Source organism: Tupaia chinensis, unplaced genomic scaffold, assembly GCF_000334495.1.
Source record: "Tupaia chinensis unplaced genomic scaffold, TupChi_1.0 Scaffold000146_1, whole genome shotgun sequence".
NCBI lineage: Eukaryota > Metazoa > Chordata > Mammalia > Scandentia > Tupaiidae > Tupaia > Tupaia belangeri.
This window is the reverse complement of record NW_006159616.1, coordinates 3,415,645-3,425,716: the sequence shown is the minus strand read 5'-3', so window position 1 is coordinate 3,425,716 and position 10,072 is coordinate 3,415,645. Positions and strand designations below refer to the sequence as shown.

Genomic DNA, 10,072 nt, shown 5'->3' with positions numbered 1-10,072 from the left:
CTGCTGAACTCTATTTCTCAGAGTCTCTGGGCCTGGCTTTTCATCCAGGGAATGCAGGAAAGTAACATCTGCTCAGTGGTCTGTCGTGAGACCCCAGTAAGTGATTTCTGTGAGGCTTCTGGCAGGGAGTACTTACATATTGTTTTGTTGCTGTTGTTTAGTTATTTATTATTATTATTTGTTTGTTTTTGCCATAGGGCACATGAACTCACCAGCTAGAGAGACAGACAGACAGAAAAACAGGAAGCGAGAAACTAATCCTCAGGAAGGACGGTCACTCCACAATCCCTTCTCCATTCTCCTCTTGGGACTCTGGACACACGTGTATATGTGGCCAGGGTGATTTTCAAGCTGCCAGAGGAGGGAGGCTGAATGTCACACAGAGCACCTCTCCCACGGCCTGGCCACAGCCTGCCTGTGTGACAGCATTTACATGCAGGATCTATCTCCCCTTCCAGTCGGGGAGGTCCCTGAGGACGCGGATTCTCCGCTTGGGCTCTGTTGCTGCTTCCCAGGCCTGAGTGGCACAGAGCCGGTGAACACAAGTGGATTGACATGAAAGATAGCACAGAATCCAAGCTCCAAAGAGCGTCTGAGAGGCCCTAGCTGCAGCAGCTGTCAGTAATTGCTGACTTGGCTCTGGGCGTCCTGGGCAGGGGTGCCCCCCGCCCCCATTCCCCATGTTCCCATGGACCTTCTACTAAGCTGGAAACAGGCTCAGAGAAGACTCCACCTTCCCACGGAGCAGAATCTTTTTCTGATTGGCTCTTGCATATAAAAGGTATTTATCATGAGGATTAAATAAAATAGCACCCCATCGCACTCTGTCCCCTCATCTGCGTTATTCTATTCACAGCATCTGTTCCTAAATCCACTTGATACATGGTTGGGTGGCTGGTTCCCCTTACTAGTCTATAAATTCCTGAGCACAATGAATTTTGTCTTTTTGTTCACTGTTGTACCCCCAGCACCAACGATGGTGCCTGGCACGTGGTTGGTGCTCAGTAAATAATCAGTTGAAATGAGACAGTGCACATATTGGGTTGATAGAAAAGTCATGACATTTTTTCCTGTTTTTCTATGCAAAAATGTGTCATGACTTTTCTTTTTTTTTTTTTCAGAGGTTTTTTTCTATAGGGTGAGTGCACTCTCCAGACAGACAGAGACTGAGAGACAGAAAGCGAGAAATCACACCCCAGGGGGGATGGCCACGCCGCAATCCCTTCTCCTCCATTCTCCTCTCGGGATCTTGGGCACACATGCGCACACACCCAGCGTGAGTTTTAAGCCACCGGGTCCGGGACGTGAACCACGGTCGACTACATGGGAGTCCAGCGACATAGCCATTACGCTAACTGCTGGTCCCTGTCATGACTTTTCTGACACCCCAATATGACCAAGTACTAAAGCTATGACAGAGCCTGTGTATGTAAGGGAGTAAGTGCCCGGCGATTAGTATAGTCCATGACGATATGTACATAGCGTTCTCAAGTTTACCCGGCCTGTTGTACAGCTCACCGTATTCTATCTCCCAGCGTTCCTGCAGAGTAGATGACATTACTACCCACTTTCATCCAGCAGGCAAAGAAATGAGACTTGAATGGGGTAGAATGACTCAATGTCAAACCAGCCATTGGCATGGTTGAGGCGACTGGATCCCACACGGCCGGCCACAGTTTAAGTCCCAAACTCGGCAGCTTGAGAAACACGCTGGGCACATGTGAACGAGTGCCCAAAATCCCAAGAGGAGAATGGAGGAGACAGGACTACGGCACGACCATCCCCCATAGGGGGTGATTTCTCACTTTCCCTCCCACTGTTTCTCTCTCCCTCTCTCCAGCAAGCACAGGCAAAAACCTAGAAAAAATAAAATAAAATAAAATTCAAACCTTGTCTTCTTCCGGAGCTATCCCAAAGCTTGAGCCAGAAGAACAAGGATGATGGTGGCTGCTGGCTTAACCAGTGGACTTGGAAGTTCCTAGGTTAAGCCTGCTTTCATTGTTTTGAGAGGCTTTAGCCTTAGGGAGCATCTGCTCACTGGAGAGAGAAAGAGAGACAGAGACAGGGAGCGGGGAAGTGAGAAATCACTCCCGAGGAGGAATGGCCGGACCACCATTCCTTCTCATCCATTCTCTTCCTGAGACCTTGGATATGCATGGACACGTGCCCAGCGTGATTTTCAAGCCATCTGGTCCGGACCGTGAACCGTGGTTGGCCATGTGGGAATCCAGCAATGCAATCACTACGTCATCTGCTGGCCCTGAGCCCACTTTCTTCAAGCTCCATCCTTTTCCCTGCTCGGAGGTGGAGGACTGCCTGTGGTGCCTACGCTCACACACAACCCTGACTATAAGTGCGCTTCTCCAGGCCTCACAAGCAAGGAGCCCATTTCTCTTTGACTCCCAGGCATCTTATTCTTTCACACCCAGGGCCTTTGTACATACCGCTTATTTTCTTTGCCTGTAACACAAAACCCCTGGGGCTTCAGAATGGCATCTGTTACTCCATCTCACTGAGCCTGTTTCCTCTCCTGCACAGTGGCCCATTCTGACGCTCAGGTTGCCGTGAGAATTAAATGAAATAATGGACATCATGTGTCTGGTACAGAGTTTAGATATAGGCAGTGCTCACTAAAGGGTGACTTCTGAACTCTGCACTTCTTCCAAGGGCCCGGTCAGATGCCGCTGCTCCTATAAAGTATTCGTTCTCTGCAGGGATTGTCTCCCTCCTGCTGTATGCTTTTACTGCATTGTGTTTAGAACGGTAACTCCTGGAACCAGCAGATGGCATGGTGGTTATGTTGCTGGACTCCCACATAGTCGATTCAAGTCCTGGACCTGGCAGCTTGAAATTGATGCCAGGCACGCGTGTGTGTGCACATGCCCAAAATCCTGAGAGGAGAATGGAGGAGAAGGGATTGCAGCATGGCCATCCCCCGGGGGGTGGGGGGGTTAATTTCTCACTTTGTGTCTCTCTGTTTTTTCTGTCCCTCAGGAGCGTGCATGTGCCTTATAGCAAAACTCTTTCAAAAAAAAAAAAAAAAAAAAAGGGAACCAGCAGTTAGCGTAATGGCTATGTCGCTGGACTCCCACGTAGTCGACCGCGGTTCGTGTCCCGGACCTGGTGGCTTAAAACTCACGCCGGGCACGTGTGCGTGCGTGCCCAAGATCCCGAGAGGAGAATGGAGGAGAAGGGATTGCGGCGTGACCATCCCCCCTGGGGGGTGATTTCTCGCTTTCTGTCTCTATGTCTCTCTCTGTCTGTCTGGCGAGCGCACGCGCCCTACAGTGAAAATCTCTCAAAAAAAAAAAAAAAATGGTGGGACCAGCAGTTGGTGTAATGACTATGTCGCTGGACTCCCATGTAGTCAACCGCAGTTCAATCCCCGGACTGGGTGGCTTAAAATCATGCCGGGTGTGTGTGTGTGCATGCTCAAGATCCCGAGAGGAGAATGGAGGAGAAGACCATGGAGGAGGGGGGGAGTGACTTCTCACTTTCTGTCTCTGTCTTTCTGGCGAGTGCACGTGCCCTATAGTAAAAACCTCATCAAAAAAAAAAAGGTAACTCCTCTGGTTTCCAGTGTCACCCATAGGGCTGAGCGATCTCTTGAAGAGAAGAGACAAATTCTCTTCCACCTTTGTACCCCTGGGGTAGGAGTGACAGTGAGGACTTACTAAACACTGAATGCTCTGCCCGTGGCCTTGCCTTATGGAAGTCTGGGAAGCCACCCAGTGGTCTTCTCAGCCTCTAGGACACAGCGTGTCCGTGAATCAGGAACTGACTGCCTCGTGGGGCTGCCCTAGTCTGCAGCAGGCCCAGGCCTCAGCGCCTGCGTCCTAGCAACTGTCCTGGTGCCTCAGAGTGACTGACCTGAGTATGATTCTCTGTTTCCGCAGTGATTTGCAAGATGACTTTATCTCACCATGTGGGGCCTGCAGGCAAGTCATGAGAGAGGTAAGCAGCTTCTCTTTCTGCTGGAATGGGAACTGGATGCCTCTTGGCTCTCCCGGGCTGTGTGCGCGATGCCCAGCTGCCAGCCGGGAGACGCAGCTGCTGGCTTGTTTCTCCACTGGCTGACTTCTAAGCCTTCCCGAGCTTACACAATTCACTGGAAATGATTCCGGCCTTCAGCAAAAATAGAAGGGGTGTCTTCAAACACTCCTTGAAGAGTGCTATCAAGGAAAAGAAGTCTAGTGACAAAAGAGGCAGCAGGGGATGTTCTAGGTCAGAGGTTAGCAAATTGGGGCCATGAGCCAAATCCAGCCTGTTACTTGTTTTGTAAATAAAGTTTGCTTTGTTTTTGTTTTGTTTTTGGAGAAGTTTCTGCTATAGGGCACGTACACTCACCAGGAAGACAGAGAGAGACAGACAGAAAGTGAGAAATCACCCTTCAGGGGGGGATGGCCACGCCACAATCCCTTCTCGTCCATTCTCCTCACAGGATCTTGGGCACGCACGCACATGCGCCCAGCGTGAGTTTAAGCCACCAGATCCAGGACTTGAACCGCAGTCAACTACATAGGATTTCAGGGACATAGCCATTACACCACTGCTGGTCTCTGTAAATAAAGTTTTATTGGAACACAGCCACATCCATTCCACAGCTATTGTCTCTGGCTGCCTTGGTCTTATTATAACAAAACCGAGCAGTGACCACAGAGGCCACATGGCCTGCAAACCCTAAGTAACTCACAGTCCTTGACAGTGAAAAGAGAAAAGCTTGCAGCCCTTGCTATAGAAAGCCAGGAAAGGCCTCTCTTTAAAGATGATATTTGAGCAGAAATATAAATACTGAGAAAAGATGAGACAAAGCTCTGAGGAAGGGCTTTTCCAGGCAGAGGAAGCAAGGGGCCAGCTGGTGGTATGGTGATTAAGGCAGCTGGATCCCACATGGCCACCTATGTGGTTCAAGTCCCAGACCCAGCAGCATGGCTACTCCCCCTGGAGAGTTCTCTCTCACCTTCCCTCTCTCTCTGTCTCCCTCCAGTGGGTGCACACACCCTATAACAACATTTCTTTGAAAATAAATAAATAAATAGCAAGAAGTCCGGAGGGGCTAGGGTGTGTGGAGCATGGGAACGCAAGAGGATGTGAAGTCAGAGGGGTAGGCGGGGGTCAAATCACAGGGACGGGTAAGCCATGGATGGAGGGTATATTTTATTCCAAGAATAAAGAGAGCTGAATTGTACACTTACACATGGTTAAAATAACAAATAGTATTTTATGTCATGTCTATTTTACCACTTTACAAAAGCCGGAGGGCTGGCTCCGCGGTGCAGTGGTAACGCACTGCTTATAAGAAGGTGGATCCCACAGCTCCCATCCCCAGCTTGGCTGGTCTGCAACACTCCGGCACACGTGCAAGCCCAAGATCTGACGGGCCGCAGGACTGGAGGAAGGGGATCACAGCATGACCCGACGCTGAGAAGGCGCACTCGCTCTCTCTCACACTCACGTGCATATACACACGCCAGCATGAAGGAAAAAGGAAAAAATATGGGGGGCGGGGAAGGTAATAAAGGGAAAACACTGGATGTTTTCAAGAAGGAACCTGAGGGATCTGATGTACTTTTTATTAAAAAGTACATTTTTTTTAATTGCCAGAGGGTACATGCACTCAACAGAAAGACAGAGAGAGAGAGGAGAAAGCACCCACAATGGGCATGGTCATGCCACAATCCCTTCTCCTCCATTGCTCCACCCTGCTGGGATGTGGGGCACACACACGTGCTGGGTGTGTTTTTCAAGCCTATGGAGCCAGGATTTGAACCAGAGTGAGCTGTGTGGGATCCGGCCCCCTTGACCACGAGGCTATGGGACCAGCCCTACAAAAATCATCTTAATGGAAGCCTCTAGTTTCTCCAACTCTAAAAACAAAGGGTGGCTTAGAGCCTGTATTCTTAATCTGAGCTCAGTGGGAGGCTTTTATGCTGATATGTACACTTGGCATGGGTGTCAGTCGTTTTGTGGATTCTCAAAGAAGTCTAGATCCTCCAGAATCCCAAACTATTGAGCCGCCAGCTTAGTCTCACGACTGACACCATGCCGAGCTCTGACATCAATGTCCAGCCCCTCTAGTGCAGCACCCCAAGCCCAGGAGGAAGTGTGTGCCGTTATTCCCATTCTCAGAGGAGTACTCTGAGACTCAGAGAGGCGAAGTGGCTCGCTGAGGAGCCCCGGCCAGTCGGCCACACGCCCGTCTCCAGACGCCCTGCTCCTCACTGCTGCCTCACCGCCTTTATGGTTCCATAAATCGGGCAGAATTGTTTTCCGCCGTGGAAGAAGCCTAGTAGGGCTTTGCCATGTGGAAGCTGCTTGCTCCATGGGGTTTCTGCTTTCGGGGCTGTCTGTGTTGGGGAGAAGCGATTGCTTCAGTTTTGTTTTTGTGCCTCAGGGTTCCAAAGCATCTGGAGGGTACAGACACCTCCATCTTCCTTCTGCTGCTTGCCAGGACTGCAAACTAGAAGTTCGCAGAATTTATTTCCCAAACCCAGATGAAAAATGCCACTGAGAGAGCACTGAATCCACGCTGTGGCTCCATCTCAGTTCAGAAGGGCAGAAGTCTCGCGCTGCCTGGCATGGGGTGATGTCTAAGGTCATGTAAGGAAGCCGCACGGAGCACACATCCCGGCTCCCGGTTCCCCGACCTGGTCCAATGGCTCATTGCTATTTTTTCTACACAGATTAGATGTTGGCAAATGAGAGGAGGCGAATGAAAAAGCTGAAGGAGGGAGAGGCAAAACTGAACCCAAAATGCAAATCATAAGCGATGAGGCTTGGGAACCAGGGACCTGGCACTTAAGCTGTCTCTGCTCAGCTTTTGTCCGTCCCCTCAGGGACAGCCTGCCAAGCAGAAAAATTTCCTTCCTTAAAACATTAATTCTGAAGAAGCCAGAAGATTGATTGTGCCTGGTAATGGCGTGGCAATTCAGGCCAAGACGCTGGCAACCGCATAAACAATAGCACGGCTTCACCCGGCTGCGCCTGTGTGCAGCACACCAACCCGCTCCGGCTCCGCTCCCACCGCACCTGCGTGAGAGCAGCCTGAGTCCACAGACCAACCCGGGGCCTTTCCCTGATGTCACAGCTTACCCCTCAGCCTAGCACAGTCTCCCGTCTCGAAAACCATTTTGTGCATCAAGAGCCTGACCCCAAAGAGTTATCACCTGCCCACGGTCACACAGCAAGCAGGCTGCTCCCCTGGGTGGAGGAAGAAGATGGGGAGACACATGTGTCTGTGCTAATTCTACCCGACAAAGCCTCAGTTTCCTCATCACTAAAATGGGCATGAGGGTAGCACCTAGCGGAAGGGTGGCTGATGAACTGATGCATTTGCAGTCTCTGGGAAGCACTGTAACAGACATGGTCTCCTGGCGTGAGGTGTGATGGCGACACTGTGAGGGGAGCAGGTATCACTGGTCATTCGCACAGCAGAGGCACGCGGGCTCTGGGGTTAGATAACTTCTTACACAGCCCCAGGTGGGTCCCTGATGGAGCATCGAGTGCCCACTAACGACAGGCCAAGCACTGTGCTATTCAGTGGTGCTCTTCCATTTGTTCCTCCCTCAAGTTTGACGAGCCAAGTATAGTCACTGTCATTCCCATTTTACAGACAAGAAAACCAAGGTATGGAGAGGGAAGTTAGCCATAGGGTAGAGCCAGATCCAGGCCCCGGTCTGTCCTATCCCTCAGCCACGCTGCCTCCCTCATGCTGACTTTGCATCTTTTCCAGTTTGGCACCAGCTGGGCCGTGTACATGACCAAGCCGGATGGGACGTATGTTGTGAGGACGGTCCAGGAGCTGCTGCCTTGCTCCTTTGGGCCCGAGGACCTGCAGAAGATCCAATGAAGGCCAGAGAACACCCTCCGCCTGGGAGAGCCTGGGTTCCATCAGGTGCCTAAGGGGACAGCCACTAGAAAGCTTCACAAAGACATTCTTACAGACCTGGGGACATTCGTTGAATGGGTCCCAACCCTCTAGGGACCAGGCAGGGTTGACTTCCAAATTAGACTCAAGCTCTGCAGTCTTCTGAAATGAAGAGGGTTTCACTTGGTCTCGGCAGAGCCCTGCACGTCCTCCCGGGGACTTGCAGCACCTCGCTCCTTCTTTCACTTCCTGTGAGCCCTCTTTAAAATTCTAGCCAAGTCTGGACTGCTTCCCCACCAGCCTTCCCAAGGTTCTATGCAGTTCCCAGCATCTTTTCTAATTATAAACATCACAGAACATTCTGATTCAGAAGAGTGCATTTTGCTCTTTGTCTTTATCAATGCTTGCAGCTCTTAGGAGGGACAGGGTGATTTAGAGAAAGCTCCTGTGGGAGAGGAGTTGGGCACCTTGGAACTGACCTTTGGTGGGTGGCGGGGGTTGTGGCTGAGCGTTTAGGCTTCCTGCCCCCATGTTCTCCAGACACGAGGCCGGTGGGGCTGGGTCTCGCTGCCAGGAATCATCTCTAGAGTCGTCTTTGGCTGCTGTAGACCTGAGCACCCAGTGCTGCCCGGCCTCACGGTTGTGGCTGACAGATTCCAGAGCACGGAAGGGTGGACTTGATTCCTGTACACGGGCAGCCTTTCACAGCCAGCTCGATCATTCCTCTAGCGGTGACTTATTGCCGCTTACTACGTGTGTGGGCTGGGACCAGTTCTGGGGACACAGCCATGAATAAGACAAAGTCCCTGTCCTCTCACAGCCCTCAGTTTATCGGTGGGAAAATTACATCTAAGTGATTGCAGCACTTCATGACAGATGTCACCAAGAGGGAGAAAGAGCTCTGGAAGCCAGTCGCAGAAGGAGTGAAACTGGCCTTGGGACAAGGCCACCCAGCAGAGGGCCCTGAGTATGAGAAGGGTCACCCCATTAGGGAATGGGCTTTGGGGAAGAGTCAAAGATGAAACCCAACTGAAAGACGAAGCCCAGTGTTTTTGCACCTTACGGAAACAGGCTGTGGAAGGCAGTTCTCAAAGGATTCTAGAAATTATCTGAAAATGTCCGCTTGAAAGAACAATACTCACTTGGCGTTAGCGAGGCAGGGATGTTGGTTTAAAATAAGAGCATTTTCATGTTGCGGCCCCTTTGTGCAAAGGCAGTTCTGCAGACCTGCCATTTCGGCGCGGCACGGGCGCCACTGTTCAGCGCTGTCCATGGTCTTTAGGGCCCTAAGGCACAGCTCCAGATTCCTGTGGAAAGAAGCAGAAGCATGTACATTTCTGCTGGGCCAGCTGCTGCTGTGCTCACGTAAACCACAGTCTTTTAGGCTTTCTCTTTGGCGGGGAGATGGGCACAACGTCACTGACAGACACCAGGTGTGCTCTGGGCACCTAGGTGTACAATGAAGCCAGAAAACGCTGTTCAAGGATAAATAATGGGGGACCAGCAGTTAGTGTAATGGCTACGTTGCTGGACTCCCATGTAGTCAACCGTGGTTCGAGTCCCGAACCCAGTGGTTTAAATTCACGCCGGGCGCATGTGCATGTGTGCTCAAGATCCCGAGAGGAGAATGAAGGAGAAGGGATTGCAGCATGGCCATCCCCCCCTGGGGGGTGATTTCTCACTTTCTGTCTCTCTGTCTCTCTCTGTCTTTCTGGTGAGTGCACACGCCCTATAGCTAAAAATCTTTCCAAAAAAAAAGGAAAAAAAATAAATAATGGAATGCTCAAATAGGTCCCACCTGGGTATAATATTTTGCATATGATTATATGAGCTCAGAAACATGTGGAAGGAACACCTGGTCTGTCCACATAGTGTTTGATGGCTATGAGAAGGAGGAGTTAACAGGAAATAATGAGAGATTCTCTGACTGACAGAGTTAGCATATTTGGCATATAAAAGATATTCAGTTAATAAAGACATCAGCTACGGGAGAATCGAGGGAGGGAGAAATGCTTAGAATTAGACAAACCAGTTCAAGAAAAATAAAATGTCATGTCTAAGCCTATTTGGTTGTCAGAAAAGTCATGATGTATTTTTTCTTTTTTTTTTTTTTTTGGAGGAGTTTTTCGCTTCAGGGTGCGTGCACTCACCAGAGAGACAGAGTGACAGAGATACAGAAGGCGAGAAATCATTCCCCATGGGGGA

The 10,072-nt window shown here is 50.5% G+C and overlaps 1 protein-coding gene across 1 annotated transcript in view; it reads left to right on the top strand.

Annotated features, from left to right (window-relative positions):
- Positions 1 to 8,246, top strand: part of CDA (cytidine deaminase) — a 26,515-nt gene extending 18,269 nt beyond the window's left edge. The window contains exons 3-4 of the mRNA XM_014586539.2: positions 3,897 to 3,954; positions 7,733 to 8,246. Coding sequence (XP_014442025.1) covers positions 3,897 to 3,954; positions 7,733 to 7,849 — 175 coding nt within the window. The 3' untranslated portion in view covers positions 7,850 to 8,246. The remainder of the gene's footprint in view (positions 1 to 3,896; positions 3,955 to 7,732) is intronic.
- Positions 8,247 to 10,072: the final 1,826 nt, after the last annotated feature.